We start from the raw sequence: 27,219 nt of genomic DNA, 5'->3' as shown, positions 1-27,219 counted from the left end.
TAGCAATAACGGCCACCTCTGTATTTAAATCTTACATAATGCATCTTTAACGTCAGTCTGGTGGTTGGTGTCGAATAAACAGTTCTTATCTCTGATGGTGTGATTTGATAAATATTTATTCTCTACCATTGTTTTCATTAACCAGCGGAGTTTTATTTAGTTACTACAGTTTCATCAATATATTTCGCCTGTCCAACCTCGTGGGTTTTCTCCGGGTCTCCCGGTTTCCTCCCACTGCTAAAGACCCCGAAATGACCTAGTTTGAGTCGAGTGGACGTTAAACCCCAATTTTCTCACTCTCCCTTTCATCAATATATACGGATCTAATTAAAATTAATTGTTTATTATTTTTTATATAATGTATAGAAAAGGTGAATACTAAAAATATAATACTATTGTTCTCTGTGTATTATATAGTCTCTTATAACTGTAGAAGGTCCACCCATTAACGGTTTCTTATAGATTCTTCTTTCACGTCGGAATACTTTGTTTGGGGCTGACCTTCGGATAACTTGGACAACGAAATCATCGGTTCCAGTTTGTATCTAAACACACAGGAAAATGCTCAAAATTTCATTTTCGGCGATGTAATTTTCAAAGAAAATATCATCTGGTGAGACGGAGATTAAGATGGTCTCCTGCAGCCGATGCACACAGATAATGGTTTTATAGTAATTCAACCCATTCCGTTAAATATATTCATCAATATGAATATTATTTCATGGTGTATGTATAAATATGTATTGTTTGCTATAGTGTCGGACAAAAAGCTCTGTTTTAAACCCCGACTATAAATAAAGATTATTCACTATATTTTTATTGGACCTTTTTTATCGTGTGACTTTTCCTGAACGGCTAACTCAGTCATGGGAGGCAACCCTATTTAGTGGCTATTGAACTGGCACAAGGCCCTAAATCTCATTCCCAAACTACTCTGAATATTAACTGTCGAGTAAAAGGAGAGATAGCAACAGAATGAGAGATTTAAACCTTGACTTCTTTACTGAAGTAAAATTGTGGACACACATAACACACAACATAGTAGGTCTAACTTCAAACCAAAGGTCTATACCTAATAATAAATGACAGTTCATCTGAATCCCTGTCAAACAAAGCTAACAAAGTTATTTTGTTGGCTATGATAAATTTTTCTAGCTAGAGAAAAAAAAAAAATAATTCACTTGCGCGTAAGGGTCTTTGGCAGTGGAAGGAAAGCAGAGGATCCCGAGAAAACCCACGAGGTTGGAGAGGCGACCCTACTCCTTGTCGCGTAAGACACTACGGGGTAGATGTGACTATCCCGGTAAATAAGAGCTAGGCTGTGACACTATCGTCTATGACTTTCTTCGACTTCACGTTGTGGGATCAATTATTTCAATCATCAATTAACTGACTCTGGAACACCGTTTATGTTGTTACTAAGTTTATATAATTAAATACATACAGCAAACTACAAAGTTATGATAGTACTTTTCGAGTTATTAAAATATCCACGGTCTGAGTTTAATATCCTTTCTAACTCAGACCAGAACGGCCACATACTTCTTGATATTTCTACATAAGGTTCGCGCTAGGATGATGTGTTCACCCTAGCCTGTAAGCCGAGGGGGCTACGATGTTCCCCTCTCCGGCCGCTCTATGATATCTGAAGGTAAATCAACCCATATCTTTCCTATATAGATATTATAATGCGTCATCTATTAGGGCGGGACAATTACCATTTTGGGTAAGTGTTTCGTATAGGCACCGTTTTACGTCAACACTATTCTAGTTAATTGTACTAATCTGTGCGCGAGATAACTGGGCCCTTATTCACGAAAACTTAAACTAAGTTACAACTGAAATATTAAGAAATACTGCAACTTCATTGGATATATGCAAATTGATTTTACTGGTCAGCCAATCGAATTGCAGTATTTCTTAAAATTTCGATTGTATCTTAGTTTAAGTTTTCGTGAATAAGGGCCCAGGACTATAGTACCCTACTTCCAGCAATGATACTGACATAACTGTCGGTGAGTTAGTCTAAGATAGAAGTAGAATAATGGAAGCTACTTCATTACCCTAGTTTTCGTCACACATCATTTAGGTAACGAATTTCTATATTAAACAAAACACCTTTCTTAAAGCTAAAATAAACCTTATAGTATTACACACGTACAACCGGGGAATCGAAACCACGCCAGTTGACTCAATGACAGACCTTATTATTCAGCGTGCACGCACTAACCATTCAGCTATATACCCCCCCCTCAAGTAAAGGGGATCTGTTATGTGCATTTTCCATTTGTTTATATATCCCATTCAAATGGCACTACTTCTTTTTTTCTCTGGTCCAGGACCTTAAGAAACTAGGTCATACAACAGGACAAAATATGAGTGAAGTTGACCTAGCTACAAATGCACTGGCCGTAATTTCTGTTTTGGGGGTTTAGCTACTTTTTTTTTTTTAATATCCATTGTATTTCCACGGTTGCCACAAACCCACTCCAGGGGTCATGCAAATTCATTTAGTTGGAATCTAGTCAGGGTTCTCAAAAAGAAGTTAAAATGTCTAAATTTGCCCCTAGAACAACCATGTAGGACCAATATTTGAACAATCCGAGAAGGCACTACACTTTTCTAAAATCCATGAAGTGGATGAATCAATCTAAATATTAAAATTTGCCTCTTTTTTTTTTTGATTACAAGTTTTTGTTGACAGTTTATAATGTTTAATGTCTCATCAATGCAATACTTTAGTCATTTTAAGATGAACATATGGTTCACTTTTATTTCAATAATTCGCTTGCACATAGGGGTCTGTAACAGTGGGAGGAAACTGGAGGAGTGAGGACCCAGAGAAAATCCATGAGGGACAGGCGACCCTACTCCTTGTCATGTACAAGCAGGGAATTCACATTGATTCAACGACAGATCTTATGATCAAATGCTCATTCGTTGACCATTCTGCTCTCCCCTCCCTTCTTAGTCAGATTACAGTGGCCTATCCCCATCAGAAGTAAACACAAAATGACATGCTCTAACACCACTTAAGCCGTGTGTTGAATTCTAGTTTCCTTAAACAATAATCTTTATCCCTGTATTCCAGAAGTATAGACCACGGTAAAATGCAAGTAGCATGAAAGTGCTGTAGTAAAGTTATACAGTGACAAGCAGAAGACAGGCGAAGTAATTAGTTTTTTAAACTAAAAAAAGAAAATGTTGGCTGTATAAATGAATTCATTAATGATAAATAAACTGCTTCATGATATATGTACAATTATTTATTCTGGTAGATGTAACATCACTGATCTCATTATACAAACCCATAATAGAAGCCATGTTTGGAATAAATACAAGGGAATATGCTGTGCTAATGGGACCATTTTAAATAATTAATAATGATACTAGAGAAATGGTTCAAGCCAATGAAGAAAGTCCATAGATCTACCATACAATAAAGAAAGGAGAATAGAAACCTAACAAATCATAGTTAACTGATCATAAATTTACTAGTATTAGTCATTATATTAAAATTGAATAGCTTAAGAATACAATAATATACATTGTGGCCCATCAGCAGCTTAACTTAATCATAAATAGGAAATTATAATGAAAAAAGAAACTTTAATAGCCTATTATATCACATACATCAATGAAAAAACTCACATGTTACTACACACTATCAACATAGAATAAAATCTTCCTCTTTATGTGAATATATTATATATTTATAGCTTGTATTACATGTACATTATGTTCAATATAGAGAGTAAAGAGTTCAATATGAAAAGGCAGCAAATGCGTGGAGAGTTATTTCCCTTGTATTTGCTGATATTAATAAAACAAGAACAATTATACACAAATACAGACAAACATTGAAATGATATTGAACAATAAGACTTCCATTGTGATCTTTATTTCTCTGCAACACAATACAAATAATAAAACTGTTACCAGTTAATAATATTTCATTGTTATTCTTAATTAAACACAAGATTTCTAATCAAAACAAAACAACTGAAATTCCAGATACATTCATGAATAATTGTCGGAATGCTTTTTTTTTTACTAGTAAAATATATCATCTCTGTGAAATCTTTCGCGCCTTGTGTTTTTTTTTTGTATAGTTAAAAGTTCTAGCATGACAAGTATTAAATTAAATACATATTGAACTGATACATATGTTAATTGAATTAAATAATATATCTCTAAAACAATCAGAACAAAACTATTTAAAGACGCACGTAAATAATATATACCAATGGATATCTTTGTCATAGTCCAACCTTAACAACTTCATGTAGTGGTCATCATTTTCTCAACACCTTTCAACATACAAATATGATATAAAAAAAGAAGAGGCAAAAAAAAGAATTACTTCAAGTAATTCTAAGAGATGCATGGATTTATATTATACTTTAAAATATTTCAATTTCAATTGTCTATTGTGCTACAAGTTTCTTTTCAACCAAATTTCTCGATTTCCATTTTCTCAATTTGGAGAACTTAAACCCTAATTCTTTTAAACCACACCCTTTTGAGAAAATATGTTAAAATATTCATGATATAATAAGTTATACTTTTTGAGCATTTCAACCAAAAGGGGTTTAAGAGAACTGGGGTACAGTGGATTGTGGGGGTCGTGTAGGAGAATGTCAGGAAATAAAAGTCAATGCTTATAAAAAGAAGTCATAATATAAATATGGTCACCTATTATATGTTTATAATATTAAATCAAACAATGACATATCTTTAGTTTTTAAATTGATGAATAGAGGATGTGAACTAAAATTCTTGTTTCCGTTTAAAAAAAAAATCCTCAAAAAGAACATCTTTTAATTTAATATCATATACAAACTTCCCACAGTAATACAGAGCTAGGTCTTTTTTGTACACACAATCGATCAGAAGGAAAAACAAAGCAAAATTATTTTTGTCACCATCTGAGAAATAAATTTGGCTTTATTTTTCGACTGCTATTAAAATATTTTCCCCCCATGTCTTTGTAAAATATGTGCTAAACGACATCAATAACCATGTGAAGTCAGCAACCACTTTTCAAAATAAACGGGATGAGTTCTTTTTTAGTGTTGGCTGTGTAAACTGTTAGTATTGATGTTCTCACTATGTTAAATAAATTTTAACAACATCCTCCTCCACTTTGTTTAACTGGAGTGCTTGAATTAATTTTTACTGTTGGTTTATGTTCTGAAGCGGCAGTCACAGGGCCCATTCTGTTCTTGATCTCGGCAGCCATCGTCATAAATGCTTGTTCTACATTTGTAGCATTCTTAGCACTGGTTTCTAGGAAAGGAATTCCTAACTGGTCTGCATACTCCTATAAATATTAAATTAATACAAAAAAATAGAAAGTCAAGGCATACAAGCACACCAGATAGCACTACAGCCCAAATCTTCAAATTTAACCCCCAGTTAATTAATATTGCTAAGATAATATTTGTTATGCCATTATGTCCGCATGTTGGTAACATCGAGGGGGGGGGGGGGGGTGTACCAACAATGGTAGTTTTTTTACATGCAGAGTTTGTTGAAATTTCTATACACAGGTTAAATGCATAAAGAGCAGAAGCTTGGTTTTAATGAAATGTGGTTTAACGTCCTACTGTTCTGCTCTGGGCTAATAATGAAGGGCATACGCCGTACAGTGTGCTATGAGGGAAATTTTGCCCAGACAGAGGCACTACGGCCTACTCTTATATTGAATTCCAACTGTCAAGAGATCTTTTACATGCATGCCAATATATACATAGAACCTCGGTTTATCGTACCATCCGAACGACTAGACAGCTGTCCCTATCAGTTCCTCCGTCTTGCAACACTGACAAGGGAGAACCACGCCAGAAAATCTGGATGAACTTTCTCTGTCAATGCAGGGATCGAACACCCAACCTCCAGGTTAGCGAGCCAGCATCTTACCCACTTAGCCACCGTGATCCCCATCCTGGTTTTAATATATAATTAATATCAATACAATGAAAATAAAATTCTGATTAATTTATTAAATATCTTTCAACCTACCTTTGCTGTTGTATAATCTACAACTTTTTTAGCTGTCAAATCACATTTATTACCCACAAGAAGTTTGTTTACATTTTCACTAGCATACCTATCTATCTCTTGAAGCCACTGTTTTACATTATTGAAAGACTCCTGAAAACAGAAGGATGGAATTTATGTTAAACTCAAACTTGCATTATATTGTTGCAATCAGTATTTCTATCCCGCACATCATCAGCAACTGATGGAAATGGGCCCAAGTTTTCTATCAATCATGTCATAGCCCTTGTTACCAGGGGTCTCAATAACCGGGTTCGAATCGCACTTTGCGAATCAATTCTTGCCCGTTGCTAATCAATTTGCCACAAAATAGCTAACTTGATTCGCACAAATGCTAATCATAAATATTGCTTCTTTTATTTCTCACATGGACAATTTTATGTCCCCTTTTTAACTGTAAAGAGTTGTGGACAGTTTTTATAACGATTTTTCGACATTTTTCGCCAGTTTAGTCACGATCATCTAGAATCTAATATCTATTACTGGTAAAAGCAAAGTTTTAGCACCCCCTATATGTGCAGAGTTACATCCCCCTGATTGTTTTGGGGTTTTTTAATGACAGGCTCTTTTTTTTGATAAAATAAAAATAATCCATTGATTTTCTTCACAAAATGGGATAGATATTATGGAATATATAACAAAGATAGGCACCAGTATTAATGCGGATAATAAATGACGAATTTATAACGGATATTTGCAGCAGGGAATTTTCGATCGACAACAGCAATCTTCGTAGTTGTAGGCTAATGTCTGTCAATTTTTCCGATGTAGGACCGATGCATCGCAAGTATCGATGTTAGATCCTGATGCATCGACACGTAAAATATTATTTGATTGATATCAGCACTGACGAGTGAATGGCTGTTACGTCAACAAATGACATGGTTGTGAATATTGAATGTTCAAAAGACGAATCAACCCAGAAATGTCATCAAAATTATTCTGATAGGCCTACTACGTGTCATGAGAGAAGATACACAGCAATGAGCAGACATTAAAATATTTTTAACAATAATTTTGAAATAGTGGGACTGAATAAACCTTTGCATAATATTGCAAAATTCAACAGATAGATTTTACTTCACAGTTTTCCGAAATTGTAGTCAATTGTCAATGGATATTCACACACTGCTAATCAAAACTGGACATTGCTAATCAATTTGCCTGAATTTATTTAACTTGATTAGCAGTTCTGCAAATTAAGTACGAAAAGTTATCGAGACCCCTGCTTGTTACATATTACATGTCATAAATTTACAAATTAGCGGCTTCAGAAAGCTTGGACTTTGTTTCTTTACTCGCCATTTTGACACAGTCACATCATATACGTTATATTTATAGCACAGCTTTCATGAGTTAACAGGTTTAAACATTGAGGCCTATACCTAATAACGAATGGAGCATGCTATAAATGACTTTTAACATTGACACCTGCTCAACATGCTTGTTGTTATTGCACAGAAAACCCACCCCACTTCTCTATATTTCTACTAAAACTAGTGTATATCAGCAAAAGAGTGCAATAACATTGAACATGTCTAGTTATTGCACGGTTAAGCTCCACCAAATCTACTAGAGGGAAAACCATCTACTTATTCAACAAAAAGAACAAAGGAAGATTTCCCATCCATGTTACAAATGATTTTTATTACATGCCAATTTGTGTTTAATCAGTGATAAGACTATAGATCAAAGAAACTGCGCACAACTGTATCCCCTAAAAGTAGAACATGAGTAACTGGCAAAAAAAAATCAGTTCCAGTTAGTTATACGGGAGCTTAGATCAACGGGTTGCTGCCTATTGCTCCAGTTGCTCAAAAATAACTTGCAACTAGTTCGCAATTGTACCCAGTTCTGTCAATATTAGGTTTAGTGATTTAAACAAATTTGTTAATAATTGGACTGGTCACAAATTGAAATTTTAAAAGTTAATTCTGGTATTTATAGTCTAGGTAAATGCAATGATTGAAGTTACACATACCTGGTCTGTAACATCATATACAACAATAATACCATGAGCTCCTCTATAATAACTAGATGTGATTGTACGAAATCTCTCTTGACCAGCTGTATCCCACTGAAAAAACAATTTCATTATGTATTATCACATACTGTAACCTGTCAGATTTACATAAACAGTTAAAACATTTTATACTTTATTTCAATTACCAATCATGACCTCGGTCAGCTATCAGTACTTAAAGCATGGGCAAGCTATATATGTCTACATTTTGGTTTAGAGCAGAAACGTAAATTTATTTATTGCTTTGAAAAAGTTACGCAAATTTCAGCTTTGCAATAAATACACTAACAGTAAACAATGGGAACATTAAAATACCTCTTTAGCTGGGTGAAAGCATCGGCCAAAAATTACCCACCAAATTTACTTGAACAATGAAAGTTATCAGGGGACTGGGTGACTGAATGGTTTAGTGTGTCCGTGTTAGTTCAGAAGTTCTGTCATTGAGTCAAGTACATATAGTGTGGTTTAGATTCCTCTCATGTACATAACATGGAGTAGGGTGACTGTCCAACACTGTTTGTTTTCACCAGGTTATCTGGTTTTCTCCCACAGCTAAAGACCAATTCTCAAAGACTGCTACTCATTTTGATTGTTAAAAGTGTTACATTTTTTGATATTTGAAAGTTTATTCATTGTTCACGTTTTAAAGGAGTAAACACTACATAACATGATTTGATTAAATTATTAGTAGGCATGTCACCAACATTTGGTGTCCCTTTACATATGAAACTGCAATACTCAGTATCACAGTAAACCTTCCCATGTTGAAGTTTCATACTGATTTACAAGTAGTCCATATGGATTGTTACGGTAAAACAAACTTCAACAATTTTTTAAAATCGTTATTTTATTAAAAATCTACAGGGACTATTCAGTTTGTATCAAGAATTTGGGAATATCTGTGTAATCGACATTCGCTGGCTAGAGGTGTTGGCACCTCACCCAAACTTTTAAACAATAATTTAAATGCTTCACTTTCCATTTGTATATTGTAACTATTCCTTTGTATTTTTTTGTTTATTTGTATATACATGTATGCTTGTTTTGTTTTTTATAATCATATCTACATTGTAAAGCGCCACAGAGCAGTCAGACTGACTGAATGTTCAGCGCTATAGAAAACGATTATTATTATTATTATTTATTACACTATTTCTGCTTAGATTTCTAATGAAGGCACCTCAGTTGAATAATAATACATCATAAACACATTAGTATTTCTTATACATGCACAGAAATTTAGTATTAAAAGTCTAATTTGGTATCCCTTTACACAAGAAATCTGTATGAAAAACGTTTTTCTTGGGAACTTGACAATAAGAAATCACCAACTGTCCCTCAAATGGCATACATTATTCATATTATTGGTATAATTTTATCAGTGATTGAGATTACTTAAAATTTTAGTATCTATGTTACACATTGGACCCCATATTAATGGAATAACCATTCTCCAAAACCGCCGACCGGAAGTAGTCGACACTTTGTCTAGAGATTGAAATGAGTTGGTAATTGCGGTCTGCAGTCAGCCACATGAAATATGTTGTAACATGTTATCTCGGAAGCCGCTAACAGGGAGTGGACGATATTTTGGCTACTCCAGATGTAATTAATATTATTGTAATCTGTGAGTTTAATTGAAATCAGTTGATAATTGTGGTCTACAGCCATGCCACATGAAAATGTGTGGTAACCCCATACACTACAGTGCTGGAGTTTGGGACTATAATCGCCGAACAACGCGGAAAAACACTCTTTCGTGGTGGAATAGCTAGCAATACGGCAGCTAGCCAAATCACCGCGAAATAGGGTGTTTCGCGGTGAATTATGGGGTTTCGCGGTGAAACACGGTGAATCGCTTGAGTGCCGATATCATCCCGATGTAAGCATGTTGACGAAAAATGTAATTTATTTAAGTTGAATACAAGATATGTTAACCGTTGGCGAGGCAGCTACGTTCGTATTTCTAACACACTGTACATGTATAACGTGGTGCCACAATGTACGTGTATGCAAACAATGAATAACTTACAATTTTTTAAACGTATCATTTCATCTTATTGGCTGCTATCAAATCCAAACTTTAAATTATATTCGATGAGATTTTACACATAACTTCATTACTCGCAGCTTCAGTTAATCTAAATCAACCATTCATAAATCACAGTGCCATACATGTAAATCACTCCCCAATGCGGTTAACCGTACGTCACGTGGTCAGAAACGCGCGAAAACATGAGATGTTGGGTTCGACACGGGGACTATATATTCTTACGCTGTGTTACTTGGCGAAAAGTATTTAGCAAATCTTGACTGTCACCGGTATATGATAATAATGTATTATGACGTATTAAAATAATATGGGTGGGAGGGGGTACACTGCGAAAGTCACAAAAGTGACAAATAGAACTTGCAACGGGAGTCGAAAGCGCTTTCAAATCAGACATAAGAAGCTCGTACCTACCGCAAAAATGAAATGAACGCGACACAAGTCCCCGATGTGAGAGAATATTAGTAAAGTATAACCGCTATCAAATCCACACAAAAATCCAAGGAAATCATTTTATTTTTGAAAAGAATAACTGTAGGCTCGATAGAAGAGCCTATTCTTCATGAACCCCAAACCAATGGTAACTGTCAACTTGTATGTTGTCATTCTCGTGCAGATTTGTTTGAATAACAGAAATGTCCCGTGTATCAAGATCAAAGAATAAAATCGCACGTAGCCATTCTTTGTTGTTTTTATGCGAATTCAATTAATCTAAAAGGGGCTCCGGCGCAATTTAAGGAATTATTTTTGAGCCAATATTAACCATCGCCAATTTTTTAAATCATGGGATAGAGTCAATTAACAAACAATACGGGTCTACTTTATTACAAAAACATTGGTGAACTTACCATTTTGTCTAAAATCATAACGCTAATCAACAAACAATACTAGTGTTCTTTATTACAAAAACATCGGTGAACTATATTGTTTTTGTACATATTGTATTTATTTATTTGTTTGTACTATATGTTATACCTGATGAGTCTTTGGCTTAAAGGAATAAAGAATTTGAACTCGAACTAATCGCTGTCGGGATGGCGAGCCAAGCTAGTTGATTATTAGGTAAATAAAACAATATAAACAACCAATGAGTAAAAGTGATCTATTCTAATCAATTAAATAATATACAAGTCAAGTACCGGTATTACCTTAACCGTGGACGGGTTTGCTTGTGGACGGATTAACGGACACTCAACTTACAAATATTAAATCATCGCCGTATTGGCACTGACTGACGGCACTTCGTGCACGGACTGTTGAATTCTCGTTTAATTTATTGTGTTAATTTCACTATTGTTTAAAATGTAAACAAAATCTTATCTCGACTACGTAGTACCGTATATCGAGCTAGTCTAGTAAGTAGTAGGCTAGGTTAATCCAGACTAAAACGAAAGTCCTTTTATTGTATTAATAACATTGGCTTCTGGTAGACTCGATTGTCATCTGAGGGATTATATTTTCTTTACGCGGTCTATTTATAGAACAGTAAAACGATTGTAAATATTGGCGCGATAAAAATTTAATTATAAGTCCAAGCTATTGTTGATAGAAAATAATAATGATTTACGTGTATCATAGATAGATAATATTAAGTAACAATAGAATGAAAATACTGTTTGTTGTTTTTTGAGTTTTAGGCCATTATTACTTATTTTATGCATATTTTTGGTATGAACTTTTTTGGACCAGTAAAATCTCATTCGGTCCAGCAATAGTTGGAATAATACCTGCCCAAATGTCCAGTAAAAAAAAATATCATTTCGCATGGACTGCAGGGTACATAAATATGCAGTAGGAAATCGACAAGTTGGACGTACAAAAGAATGGAATCATTCAGAAAGTGTACTCAAAATAAGTAAATTATAACGGGGTGAAGACGAGAATTAACACACTCGTGGATATTGTATAAATATATGAGGCGCATGTAATGTACACGTATGTGTGTGTGAAATGGCTTTATTCAATATCTGCTCCCACCGAAATGAATTGGGTGACATAAAGTAGATGTATATTGTCACAGCGGATATTATTCGCCGAGTAAAACAGCGTAAGAATATACATGTAGTCCCAATCTTTTGGCGCGTTTCTGACCACGTAACATACCGTTAAGCGACCCGCGGAGTGATTTACTGTACGTGCTGTATGGATGATTGATTTAGATTAACCGAAGCTGCGAGTAATGAAGTAATGTGTAAAAGCTCATCGTATATAATTTAAAGTTTGGATTTGATAGCAGCCCCAAATTGACGGATTACATCTAAGTTATAAACGAAGATGAAATGAAATGAAATGAAATGGGGTTTAACGTCCTACTGTTCTGCTCCTAACCTGGGCTAATGAAGACGGGCATACGCCATACAGTGTGCTATGAGGGAAATTTTGCCCGGACAGCGGCACTACGGCCTACTCTTATATCGAATTCCAACTGTCAAGGGATCTTTTACGTGCATGCCAATGTGTACACGGGACCTCGGGTTTTCGTCCCATCCGAACGACTAGGCAGCTTTCCTTGTCAGCCCCTCCGTCCTGCATCACTGACAAGGGAGAACCACGCCGGAAAATCTGGATGAACTTTCTCGGCCAATGCAGGGATCGAACACCCGACCTCCAGGCTAGCGAGCTAGCGTCTTACCCACTTAGCCACGTGATCCCCTAAACGAAGATGAATTGATATGTTTAAAAAATTGTAAGTTGTTCATAGTTTGCATACATTTTGGCCGGCGTTATGTATGTATAAAGTGCGTTGGAGAAAAAATCCTAACCGATACAGAATGCCGATAAATGTCTTCCCGAGATTACCTTACTCATTTGTTATTCAAACCTGCCTGTACATTATACATGTACACGTTTCCCGGGAGCATTACTATATTACAACTCCTTTAATTTATTATAGACAATATTATTTCGACCCTAGCTTAAGGTAGGCTCGCGAATTCCTTGCGGGAAGCACAGCAAAACACGATGTATTCTTATCGAAACACAGTGAATTCCTAGAGAAACACGGCGAATTCCTAGAGAAACACGGTGAATTCCTAGCAAATCTTAGAGAAAAATCGCCGCGAAATCAAGCGAAATTTCACCGTGAAATCTAAGAGGTTTTTTTCGCCACGTCGCGGCGATTTCGGTCCCAAAAATTTGGGAGGAACTGTATCTTGGAAACCGCAAACCGGAAATGGCCGAAAGTTCAGTTACTCAGATATTATCAACATTATCATAATTCGCAAGATATCGTAAAATGGATAATCATGACTTTGTTTTTATTGTAACAACGGTAGTAATGACGATCAAGGTTAGCCTAAAATTGAATCACTAATATATAAGTTCAGAGCAAAGACATTTGACTGAAATTTTTGCATGTTCTCTTTTTATTATCATATTTTAACTATAGCGAGAACTTTCAGCTCTTTATCTAATCTTACCTAATTCCCCTTTAACATTTAATGAGACCTGTGGTGGGTTTTTTTTGTTAGTGTTTATTTCCAATGTATGAAAAATCTTGTGTGCAGAATTTTCAACTATCTGAAAAATCTCTGTGCTTTCAGATTCAGAACAAAGAAATTATTCAGAATAAACAGTCAATATATCATGCTTTCAGTGATGGAAGCTATTAATGCAACCTACAGGGAATTCAATGCAAATTATATGGCACATCATCTGTTATATTCTCACTCAACTGTTTTGGTTTTTTTCTCGATGAATCATCAAATTTATTTGATTACACAACTAAACAAAGTGATTCAATTGACATTTTAAACAAATAAAATTGCAATATTGCTGTTAAATTTCCCCCCCGCAAAAAAATTATTCCTATTCAACATTTTTTTTTAGGATAGTATAATATTCTTATGAATATTCATTTCAACTTTATTCCATTAGGATTCTTAAATTAAGTTAAATAATGATGAACAAGTGAACCTGAGTGAGGCTGATGTCCCTTGCCGAAATCCCCAAATAAATAGATGACACATATTAATTAATTTCATGTTTATCTTTTTCAAAAGTAGCGAGCAATCAAACTGATTATCAACACTACCCAAAGTTTCATCACTCTATCAGACAGAATCAAAGTCATGCTCAGCTTAGTTTTAGCAGGAAATGTTCATCATTGAACTCAGTCAAGACGTTCGCCTAATGAACATCAACATCCAGTTTAAACATTCTACCTCAACTAAAAGCAGAGTTGTTATGTTCCAAAGTCTTGACCAATCAAAATGCTTGTCGCTCCTTAGTCTAAGCAGAAAATTCTCATCAAACTTAGTCAAGGTAACTATATAATGAATCTATACTCGGGAGTTTCATAGCTCTCACTTAATTATAACCAAAGTTATCGCGCTCAAAAGCACAACAATGTTCATCATTGAACTCCATCAAGGCATTTATCTAATGAACGACTACGCCAAGTTTGAACATTCTACCTCAATTAGAAGAAGAGTTATTGTGTTTCACAGTCTCGACCAATCAAATTGCTTATTATCCTCAGCAGAAAATTTTCATTATCGAACTTAGTCAAGGTATGGATGTAAAGAAACTACACACCAAGTTGTTGTGTCCCAAGGCATCAACCAATCAAATTGCTTATCTCTGCTTACCCTAAGCAGAAAATGTTCATCTTCGAACTCCATCACGACATCGACCTAATAAAAACCTGCACCAAGTTTGAACATTCTAGCTCAATTAGAAGAAGAGTTATTGTGTCCCAAAAAGTGTGACAGACGAATCCATTTTAATAGTCCCTTTCTTCGAAAGACGGGGGACAATAATAAAACTCAGTTCAAAGGGTTTCATATTAAAATAAACACAACAGTTCAATGGATAACAATTACTGTATTTCTATTAAAGCTACATTTCAACAATGGTTCCCTTATCGTTATCAAGCCCAATACTGATACAGGCAGAAGGTACGAAATGTACATACTATGTACAATCTAAACATTCAATGAAATCATTGATAAAAAAAAATGAAACCATATGCAATTATGAACGTCTAATCGTAATGTATACATAGATGAACACCAGATAATTAATAGGGGACGGAGTGTTAACCATGGATGTACATATACCTTGGTGTAGGGAGAGAGAGAGAGAAATGGGGTTTAACGTCCACTCGACACAAACTAGGTCATTTTGGGACTAACATATGGTTTAATTTCATTTACATAATACGCTTGCGCGTAGGGGTCTTTAGCAGTGGGAGGAAACCGGAGGCCCCGGAGAAAACCCACGAGGTTGGACAGGCAATCCCTACTCCTTGCCACGTACAACCGGGATTCGAAACCACGCCAGTCGACTCAATGACAGCATTTATGATACAGGGCGCGCACGCTAACCATTCAGCCATCCAACCCCCCCTTGGTGTAGCGAGATAAACTATATTAGCTGTCTAATAGGACAACAGAAAAGGGAATAGATCACATTGTACCTTAGTGCCTACAACAACACTGAACTATATACTTACAATTTGTAATTTGATTGTTTTACCATCCAATTCTATGGTACGGATTTTCTGAAAAAATAAATTAGATGTTTGTAAGTCACAACTTGCTTTTGTGTATGATATAAATTAAGAAATGCATTTTGAAACTGTGTGGAGGTCGAGGGGGAATCACTTTATATCAATAAGCTTCTTCGTGAAGTCTAACTATTATCTACATGTACCTGTTCTGTGGAAAACACCTAAACACTTAAAATGTGCCACTGCATTAATTCATGAGAGCATGATTATTTTTAGTACCAGAGCCCACAACCTACAAGCAGCTAATGAGAGGCCTGGCTGCTAGAGGTATGCATCAGTGGTGCTTTTTCATTGCATCTTAGTATATTGCATTATAAATATTCTAAGGTCTCAGTGTATGACAATACTTACAAAGTCAACACCAATTGTACTAATATAACTTTCTGTATATGTGTCATCCTGAAATACAAATAAAGCATTAAGTAGGCTTTAATTCTGTTAAAAAAAAAAAGAGAAGAAAATACATGTAATATAATTAATATATTTTAAGTGCAGCGCAATAAGCTGTAAACAATAATTTCCCCAATAATTCTAAATATTGAGCAAAATTTACTTAGCCCTCAATTATATATTTACTACATATATATACAACCCCATAACATAAAATTATTCAGTAATAACTCACTTTTAGAGTGTTCATTCTAAATTAAACAAGTATTATTTTCACTGAGAAAATGACAGACTTTTATGTTGACTGTGCACATGCAAGTTACACAGTAAGCTATATACTCCTAGACATGTTCTAACTATACCTATTCAACCTCAATAAACACACAAGTTACTTTCAATAGTGTCTGTTTGAATTACACAATTTAAAGAGAAATACAATTTGCCAAATGATAATAACATATATGTTCATCTTTTTAATTTTGACGAACTGACTAATAGTCACATTTTGCCTTCCTTTCAATAACCAATAATACAATGTACCAATAAATAAGAGATTTCATAATTGAATAACAGCTTATCAACACAAGTTTGTGTTTTGACTAATCGATGAACATCCTGTTTATAAAAGTGAGGATCTGTACTTGTTAAAATTGAACCATTGTCTAGATACATTAGAAATGTTATACTTACAGCAAACCTTAATAAAAGGCAAGATTTTCCTACACCAGAATCACCAATGAGAAGGAGTTTAAAGAGATAATCACTGTAAAAGAACAAAACAATCAATTATCACTAAGACAACCATAAAGTCATAAACAAATCTACCTAGGACATTTATCTGGATGAACTATTATTTAGAAGAGAAGTATTCTTGGCTTTTGAATATTATGTCATATCTCTTTAAATTGTGACCAACAGTTAGCCATTTGAAAAAAAAACGAAACAGGCAACTTTTGTCAGTCGTTGTTGTTTGTATTTTAGAGGAGAGCTGGCAAAAGCTCCTCTCAATCAACAAATTCAAAAAATCACTCCCCTTAAAAAGCTCTCCCAGTTTCGATAAGAAGAGTAATTTAGAAATTAAGGAGAGTGATCTGATATCAAGGAGGGTGATTAGTTGTGTGTATGAGAAATGGTTCTGAATATCAATAACTCCATGTCAGGAGTTCATTCCTGGATTTATAAATGATAATAAACCCCTAATGACATTGTAAAGGAGAGCGATTTTTGATTTTAAGGAGAGGGAAAAAAAAACTCCCCTTGGTCAACATTCAGGTGAGTGGCAGGAGCTCGAGTGATCGCTCGCCTTAAAAAGCAATGACTGTTTTGTTATTGTACAGTATGCCCATCACACCTTGATGGAAATTTTGCATTCTTTTTCGCTGAATTACATTGCCAGACCCATTAACTGCATTAGTTTTTCTCTTCTTTCTTTATTAATTTATAGTTTAAACTTAAAGTGAAAAGTTGCTCATTGTATACTACACAAGTTTCTCTGATAAATTTATCTACGGTAAGCTTATACAGACTACATCCATGTATATTTGCACAGATATTTAACTATTTATATATAACAGTTTTGCCAGAGACTGAGGAATTATCGTACGTAACTAACGTACGAAAATTAATTGGTGGCTAGCTTTTTTTTCGCACGTATACAGTGAATGGCCATTTTGCCCAGTAATCCCAGCCAGAATTTGGCTATTTTCTAAATTTGCGTTAAAGTTTAAAATATTTGTTTTAGAACTGAAACACATTAACTATTAGTCAATCAAAATGCTAAAAACATCAACAGAATTGACTGCGTATATCTGAAATAGACCCGACCGACGCACAAAATAATGCAATATGGCGGCCTCTATGAACAACCCTCGCAGACGCTGTCATTGAAGACAACATCAATTCTATTATGAGTTGTAGATGTTATTTTTGTGAAAAATCATTGGAAGAAGAGAGAACATGTTGGGACTGTACGAATTATATAGTCTTTATGGGTGCAACGGACACAATGCTGAAGATAAACCTGCATAGAATTATTTTCATAATTATATAGGATCTATTGTTCTATCCCCAGAAATAGGCTTACTAATTGCAAGTAGGTCATTGACTTGATTACAAAAAAAAGGTAAGCAAGTTTATTTGGAATATGCTGTACACCATAAAATAAAACAAAGATAATTATTGACTTAACAGTCCCATTGCCCATTCGAGAATGTGACCCCCATGTACCTTTAAGTCTATAAATAATAGACTTTGAGTTGACTAGTCTATTCTTTACTGTAACTCACTAGGCTACTCAGTCGATTTCAGATTTGTAGATTCATAATTCATTTTATATTATTATTAATTATTCCAAGATTTTTATGATACTTCTCTACACAAAATAATGATAATACGTAACAGTATACCGTTATTTACAATATAATAAGTCGCTCTCGTAAACGGTAAAATATTTTTGAACAACGCATTAGATATTACTGGGCGTATTGCTTCTTATGTTGTGTCAGCCATACAGCCACGGCACAGGACAGGTGCTGACATCATTCATAAACATTCGTTTACAACTCGTATTCATCAATATTTTCACCGTTATGTTAATAATTACGTCTCGTGTTGTATACTTACTATTCTGGATTCATTTTAATTAATTATTAAGAACACAGGATTAAGAAAAATAAATATATTTGGCTTCAATAATTGATGTTAGTTCTTGAAACAGTATCGACGTAAGCAGACATATACGCCTGCGAATAAAGATGGCTTCCTTCTTCCGATTTACAATTGCCTTGAGAGGGGGGTATATCAATTGCTATGAAAATGACGTCATGTCCCAACGTGGCATCATGTGTTTTCCGTTTCCGGTTGACGATTTATATGAAACGTTTTCATGTTTTATTCGAATGAGAATGAGTAAGACACAGTTAATAGCCGGAATGAATACTAGCTATAAATATCAGTGTTTTGGTTAAATAAAATGATAATGTATTCCTGATCAGTCTTGATATAATTCCGTCATAGATCGTATATGATTCCATTGTTATGTAATGCGAAGTTAGCACCACTATTCATGACAGTTCCTCGTAATTTTGTTGTTTTTGAAAATATCTGTGCTGCGGTCCGGATCAAAACGTCATTTATGAAAAGCCGCCTGGGTTTTCTCCGGGTTTTCCCTATTGTTTCCATCACTGATCCGAGGCATATTAACCCGATGCGCAATTTTTGTTTGTTTTTTTGTTTTTTTTTGTTTATAACATCTTTCGTGCGGATCAAAAGAAAAAGTAATCTATGAAAAACCGTGAGTGGGTTAGCCAACCTATTATACCTAACCTTAATTCAGGTTATTCCCATACTTTTTGGTCATAATAATATGGTCGATTATGCAACGCTTTCAATTATTTATTTATGGCTGTGCTCAAACGTACGCTATTTAATTCGTGCCGTGCTTTTGATCACATACTTGTGTGATCTGTCCCCGCAAAGCTGTGTCAATGCACTTAAACGTTTTATTACAAAAATGAAATGACATTAATGTGCGCACGCATTTTAGGGTGCCGTACTAGGCCCCACATAAAGGAATATGAACCGTTTTTATTTGCCAGTAGCACATATTGGCATGCGAGATATGTGTAAAAATTATCTAAAAACAACACGCTATAATTGTGCAGAGATATTGAAATTTATATGAAAAATCATTACAGACAAAGTTGATAGAGGACAGATCCTACACGGGGCGTCTAACATCCTACTTTGATCCTACACGGGGCGTCTAACATCCTACTTTGATCCTTAAACACATCGAGGAGTAATCAGCGCAAAGTTGACAATCCGCGCACCAGCGGGGTGATCACTCGTCAAACCTCGGGAGATTACGTTACTCTACATCTAGCCTCGGCTGTAATGACGGTAAGTGATATGTACCTACGTCTATACAATTGCGATGCGGCACCGGTTTACTTATTAGGAAAACTTGCCGCTTTAAAAAAAAGGGATCAAAACATTCTCCAAAGGCGTCGTCATGGGCAACGCCGTTTGTAATCCGGGAACTTGAAAGTAGTTTCAATGGCGGACTTCGTCATACAGCTGAGGCTAGATGTAGGATACTGGAATCTGCTGAGTTTTGCCGAGTGGCGGGGGGATGAGAATGCGCCCAACATACACATATCTTGCGGAGATTTTTGTCCACACTGACACCTGAAAATTGCTTTACAGTGTCTTACATCGTATTTTGCCCCACCCCCCCGCAATTACGGGATCTAGATAATTATTGGAAATAACTCTTAGATATTGTGGCTGATTAGTATCATGTCGTGATGTCGCCCTTCATAAGGCGACAACCCGATATCACGACAACCCGACATCACGCCATTTTAACCCGGCAATACGACATTTTCACCCGACACCACGGTACGACATCAAAAATGTCATAATGTCGCGTAAAAATGCCGTATTGTTGGGTTAAAATGTCGTGTTGTCGTGAAGTCGGGTTGTCGTGGTGTCAGGTTATCGGCCATATTCTTCTCAATACTATGATTATATACACTGATCCTGGTTTTGGTCCAGAAAGTTCCCCGGGATTTTGCAGCGTGGTTTCTCCCCGTCGGTAGTGCAGGACAAAGGGTCTGGAAAAGTACAATGTATAGTTGTGTAGATGGGACAAATTCAAGCTGCTGTGTACACATTGGCGTGCACATAAAAGAATCCTTCACAGTTAAAGTTCGATGAAGAACCCCCCCCCCCCTCACGTCCAGGCTAGCGAGTCAGCGCCTTACTCACTTAGCCACTGTAGCTCACCTCAATTCATTTCATTTCATTTCCTACTTTTCCGATCCAATCTGACTATTGAAGATAGGCATACGCTATGCAGAGTGATATGACGGAAATTTGTAATGAACCGTGGCATTTCTTCGTCGAATTTCGACAGTGAAGTATTCTTTTATGTGCACGCCAATGTGTACACAGGAGGTTGTTTTTTTTGTCCTATCTACAATACTAGACACTGCTCTTTGCCAAGCTCTTTGTCCTGCACTACCGACATATGGAGAAACCGCGCTGCATAATCCCTGGGAACATAATCAAAGCATTGAGAGGAATATGGCGGATAACCCGACACCACGACAACCCGACACCACGACATTTTAACCCGACAATACGACATTTTTACGCGACATTACGACATTTTAACCCAACAATACGACATTTTTACGCGACATTACGACAACCCGACATCACGATATTTTAACCCAACAATACGACATTTTTACGCGACAATACGACATTTTTTTATGTCGTACCGTGGTGTCGGGTGAAAATGTCGTATTGTCGGGTTAAAATGTCGTGATGTCGGGTTGTCGTAGTGTCGGGTTAAAATGTGATACCAATCAGCCACCATACTTAGACGAGCGGTAGAGCCCCCAGTTTAATGGATATTTTTCAACGGTCTAGACAGATCCTCTATAAAACTATTCTGGATTCGGGCATTTTTATTTTCAAAGCTTTAGCCTTCGGATTTTGGCGGAAGGTGGGGTGGGGGTGGGGTGTTAAAGTAGCTTTCATTTCGGTCAAATTACTTTACTCTGAACCGAGATGTTAGCTTTGAATTTTAGGCTAGCCTCGATCATCATTACTGAAACCGGTACGATGAAAAAACTCAGTCTTGATTATCCATTTTTACGTTTAATTTTTTTTTTTCAAAAAATGTATCCGCTAAAGTAGCTTTCATTTCAGTCAAATTACTTCACTCTGAATCGAGATATTAGCTTTGAATATTAGGCTAGCCTCGATCATCATTACTGAAACCGGTACGATGAAAAAACTAAGTCTTGATTATCCATTTTTACGTTTAATTTTCTTTTTTCAAAAAATGTATCAGCTAAATATCACAGGCTAGCAATGGCATCGAGAGAGTTGATTATGGTCGAGATAAGTTAAATTATGTCTAATTAATAATTTAGATAACATTTCGGGCCTAAAGAAAGACCTGCAATAGGAAGATCTAGCTCTTGCATAATGTATGTTTAAATGGCTATTGTGGAGTGGACCTTATAACACTGACCTTCTCCTCCATGACAGCTTAGAGGTCATTTTATGGGAAATTCTACTCCTACTTTATATCCGACGCCCTGCTGTCAGTTGTCATCGACTGGATTCATATCTTTGACAAGTTCATAGTCCCAACTCAAATAAATTCAAACGATTTGCCGCGACACGATTGATGCAGGATACCATACGGATATGGAAGAAGATGGTATATAGTAATAAACGACATGAATTGATTTGTTTTAATGTGAGATTTACTTTGTATCAAAATACTCAAAATAGCTCTTATTATATGACACAGTTGAGCAAATCATTCGTCAAATGTGATATGACGGAAATGAAATGAAACAGTTGTTTAACGTCCTACATTTCTGCACCAGACGGGCTAATGAAGACGGGGTCATATTAGGCAATATCATGTATACTACCGAGGGGGATCACGTGGCTAAGTGGGTAAGACGCTGGCTCGCTAGCCTGGAGGTCGGGTGTTCGATCTCTGCATTGGCCGAGAAAGTTCATCCAAATTTTCCGGCGTGGTTCCCCCTTGTTAGTGATGCAGGACGGAGGGCCTGACAAGGAAAGCTGTCTAGTCCTTCGGTTGAGACGAAAAACGAGGTCCCGTGTATACATTAGAATGCACGTAAAAGATCCCTTGGCAGTTGGAATTCGATATAAGAGTAGGCGATTGTGTCGCTGCCCGGGCAAAATTTCCCTCATAGCACACTGTATGGCGTATGCCCGTCTTCATTAGCCCAGCATAGGAGCAGAACAGTAAGACGTTAAACCCCATTTCATTTCATTTTATGTATACTACCGATGTCTATTGTTTAATCGACCCAAATATTTCAGAACATTCTTTTGTGTTTCGATAATAGCTTCCCCGCTTTGATTAATACGAGAGCATTAATTGAGTTCGTTTCGGGTAGGATTAAATGTAATTAGGTGTTTCAGAAATTCAATATATAAGAATAACAGATATCTATGATTATTTTAAAGAAAAAATGTGATTGTTTTAGCAGCAGAGTTTATGTCAGAGTGATTTGCATTGGCTGTAGCTTATATTGCCAAAATAGCTTTCTGTACGCGAAACACCACCATCATTTATTGTGAGCATAAAATTCGTTGTTTGGTTGTAGTTGATAAACCAGATCTTCCAAACATTTGCTATTGGTTATACTGAAACTCTTAAAATTTCGCTATGTGACAGAGGGCGTTAAAAGTTATAAATCCCATTTCATTTTACATGTATTTGGTTTCGTTAATAGATGGATGGAACGGAAGATCAAGCAATTCGACAGATCAATGAATACCCACGGTTTCTGGAATCTGTCTGCGATATGTTTGACTTATCCAAAGAATTGGCAATATCACGGTTGTTAATGTATACTATCTGAAATGTATATGCCCTTGGTTCCCAACCTCTGGGTCGCGACCCCAGCTGGGATCGCCAAGTGCTTTTCGTGCGGTCGTGGCGGACTACACTGACACTTTTGAAAAAATGTTATGATTTCATGAAAAACATATACATCTCTTATCTATACACCTCTTGCCACATTGCTAATCGTCTTTCCTCAATTTTTATCAATGTGTAAAATTGTAAACAATTTAAGTTATCAAATAAGTAAAACAATAATAAATATATATAATGATGATATTTCATAGTAAAAGGTGACCTTGTTCTTCGAGTGGTCGCGATCAAATGCTGGTTTCTGAAAAGGGTTTCATTGGTTGCAACCAACAAAGGGGTGGGAACCACTGGTATAATATGCACCATGGGTGATGACACGAACCGTGGTCCATGGTGTTGGTAATCAATTCCCGTTCAGACATAATTGGATTTGATTTTAGAAAAGGTTGAAGGGTTGGACATCACGGGAAACAAAATCTTAATTTTAATATCCAAAGTAAAATTTTTGGTATATGATCGTGTCTAACGACGGTAATTCCACCAAATAAACATTTTAATCCTGACTAAAAGTCTAGAACAAAACACGGATTCAGTTTTTCTAGGACTTCTGTTCTCCTTTCTGAGGAAATATTGAGGAGTAAGGATCGAACAAACAACGTGACAGAGGCAGATCATCAAGAACAGACACCAGGTTTACCAGAGTTTATGGCATCTTTGATATAATGTTAGATTGTGGTCCGATTTCTAAAAGATTTCTACTAAAGAGATGACCCGTTTATGGAAGACCAAACAGTTCATTTTTCAGCTTCTTTAGTTCTAAATTCATAGTCCTTAATTCTTAGTCCTTCATTTGTTGTCGTAGTTCGACATTTGTGTACTAAAATCAATATTTATATCTTAAAATCAATATGTATATCTTAAAATCAATATTTATATCTTAAAATAAATCAATATTGTTTTATAAATCAGACATTTGTCATATCAAATTTGAAAATTGTATCTTTGTTTTAATAAATTATGTTTTAACATAATGATAAAATTTCTTTTAGAAAATCAAACAATTACATTTACATTTAGCCAGAAAGATACAACGAAAAACAAATCTCGAACAACAAATCACTAAATATAAATCTCCAAATACCAATCTTGCAAACCCATTGTCTTAAAATGTGTGCTTCATGACAAAACGATTATCTTTAATGTAAACGAGCTCTCCTGTATTTCAACGAATAAACCCAACAGCATTCCAATGCACCGATAAAAATATATGAAATGAAATGAAATGAAATGGGGTTTAACGTCCTACTGTTCTGCTCCGAACTGGGCTAATGAAGACGGGCATACGCCATACAGTGTGCTATGAGGGAAATTTTGCCCGGACAGCGGCACTATGGCCTACGCTTATATCGAATTCCAACTGTCAAGGGATCTTTTACGTGCACGCCAATGATAAAAATATATCGAAGAATGAAAAGATAAAGAGTATATACCCTTCTTTTTAACTCCTAACCTGTGACTATATATATGAAGAATATATTGGAATTCCTATACGCATAAATCTGAAATTCTAAAACACTTACTATGGATTTACATATTACTAATAATCGGGTTAATTCGATAATATGTTTCAAACTACAGATGTGACGTCATCCTTTCATGTTGGCATTCCATTATTTCAATTAATGTTCGTACGGGCACTGTGCCAATCGCATATTATGCATATAAGATGGTAAAAAATACTACGTAATGTCTCGCTATATAGACCCTTAAACCATATGTATTAGACAGCACAAATAACAACCAAGCATGCAAAGCCTTTAACTCTTCCCTACGAACCAGGAGGGCAGCCCCCCCCACCCCACCTAACTTTCGGACAGTCTGACTTTTCGGTCAGACGGATAAAGTGAAAACAAAAAATATTATTTCATCTTGTTGGCAAAATAAATTGTCTGAAATGTATTGTAACACGCTTAAGGGCGAATCTTGCGTTTTGATTGGTCAATTAGACACGAATCGTGTACCATAATGCGTTTCAGGCCTATTGTAACAAGGGACTCGAAGAACGAGGCTAGAGATATGTCAAACGGTGACGCCATTCTGATCTGGAAAGCATGCGCAATAACATTCGGCAAACCTCAGCAGACTCCAGTACCCCACTCGGCAAACCTCGGAAGATTCCGGAACCCTACATCTAGCCTCGGCTGTATGACAGTAAGTGATATGCACCTACGTCTATACATTTGCGATGCAGCACGGGTTTACTAAGGGAAACTTGCCCGTGTTTAGAAAGAAGTTCTCAAAATTGTGTCGTTCGAAGAGTGTGTAGAATTTTCAGTGCAAAATTGTCCTTGTCTAAAGAAAATCGGATAAACTTGAAAGAAAAACAGCTTCAAACTTTGAAAATTTTGTATGATAAAACATTCTTCAAATATGTCGTCATCAATGACGTCATTAGTCGTCATGGACAACGCCATTGTAATCCGGGAACTTGAAAGTAGTTCTAATGGCGGACTTGGTCATACAGCCGAGATTAGATGTAGGGTACTGGAATCTGTTGAGGTTTGCCGAGTGTCCAGTACCCTACATCTAGATGCAGGGTACCGAAATCCTCCGAGGTTTATTGAATGACGCAATAAATACTTTGTTGACTGGAATAACCAGACGCTAGAGATTGCCATTCGATTGAAACTTCTAGCGTATTTAGCCGAACATAACTGATTTGAAATTAGAGTAAAAACGAAAACTATTGAATGTAAATCAGTTTATATACATTCATGTTACATTTTATATGCGTTGCGACCCAGCCTCTTATACCCTTACTTCACATTAGTGATGTATTTATAATATAAATCCTATTCTGCATGCTGATTAAATTAATGGAAAGCAGAAGCGGTTTATACCGGAGGCGTCTCAGACGGCAGCCTCTAAGTCCAACCCAAATTTTTTTGGATAATGTCCATAAAGAAAACAGAAAGAAAAGGCCAAAGCCAGGGAGAAAACTTGACACGGAACCTCTGATACAATTAACGTTCCCCCTCACCCCCCCCCCCCCCCCCACCATTTTCACTTGAGGAGTCCTCCGGTTGGTGAAGTTCATTTTTCTTTAGTCAATTTTGTTTCCAGGGAGTTGGTGATTAACAATTACAGAAGCTCTGTTCAATTAGAATCCTACATCTGTATGGAAAATACTATTTTTGTGCACAAAAATACCTATTGTGCACAAAAATACCTATTGCTTGGTAACCGTGCTGAGTAAAGTGAAACCTTGACAAAGAAACTTTGTGGTATTATGAATAATTGTCCCATTTATCATGTATTTCACCTCTGTATACATCTGTGCCATGTCAAAAATGGCAGATTCTTTATGTACAATCAATAGGTCACCCTTGTTTTTCACCATGGCGAATATAAATGAAAGTCCAATTTTTTTGGACTAACCAGGATAATGAAGATGTGTATAGGCCTACTCCATTCAGTTGGTATGTGGGAAATTTTACCATTTTTTCGATTTTCATCTGCCAAGAATTATTTTACGTTCACACCGGTTTTTTTTCGTCTTCATCCCACCCGAATGACTCGACCCTGTTCCTCGTCAGGCCTCTGTCATGTACCATTGACAATGGGAAACCACACCGGAAAATCCTGAGTAACTTTCTCGGCCAACGTCAGGATTGAAAACGGTAACTTGAAGATAGGATTGTTTTTCGTCAGATTTGGGCATTGAAATCATCGTTTCCGGT

The 27,219-nt window shown here is 36.0% G+C and overlaps 1 protein-coding gene across 1 annotated transcript; it reads right to left on the bottom strand.

Moving 5' to 3' along the window:
• Positions 1–3,248: 3,248 nt before the first annotated feature.
• LOC126820989 (ras-related protein Rab-1A) lies at positions 3,249–18,822 on the bottom strand. Its single transcript, XM_050549233.2, has 7 exons — positions 18,661–18,822; positions 16,729–16,801; positions 16,000–16,047; positions 15,592–15,639; positions 8,045–8,140; positions 6,025–6,156; positions 3,249–5,323 (listed from the first exon to the last, which is right to left on the bottom strand). The coding sequence occupies exons 1-7, from the start codon at positions 18,672–18,674 to the stop codon at positions 5,126–5,128; spliced, it is 609 nt and encodes a 202-aa protein (XP_050405190.1). The 5' UTR covers positions 18,675–18,822; the 3' UTR covers positions 3,249–5,125.
• Positions 18,823–27,219: the final 8,397 nt, after the last annotated feature.

This window comes from Patella vulgata, chromosome 5, assembly GCF_932274485.2.
Source record: "Patella vulgata chromosome 5, xgPatVulg1.2, whole genome shotgun sequence".
Classification (NCBI taxonomy): Eukaryota; Metazoa; Mollusca; class Gastropoda; family Patellidae; genus Patella; species Patella vulgata.
The sequence above is the reverse complement of the archived record's forward strand: the minus strand, read 5'-3'. Positions and strand labels throughout refer to the sequence as shown.

What these genes read in the sequence shown, in the direction of transcription:
- LOC126820989 (XM_050549233.2), bottom strand. An exon ending in AAACAATCAAATTACAAATT is followed by an intron (nt 8,141 to 15,591) that starts GTAAGTATATAG and finishes TTGTTTTTTCAG; the next exon opens with TGGGATACAGCTGGTCAAGA. An exon ending in TAGATTATACAACAGCAAAG is followed by an intron (nt 5,324 to 6,024) that starts GTAGGTTGAAAG and finishes TAATATTTATAG; the next exon opens with GAGTATGCAGACCAGTTAGG.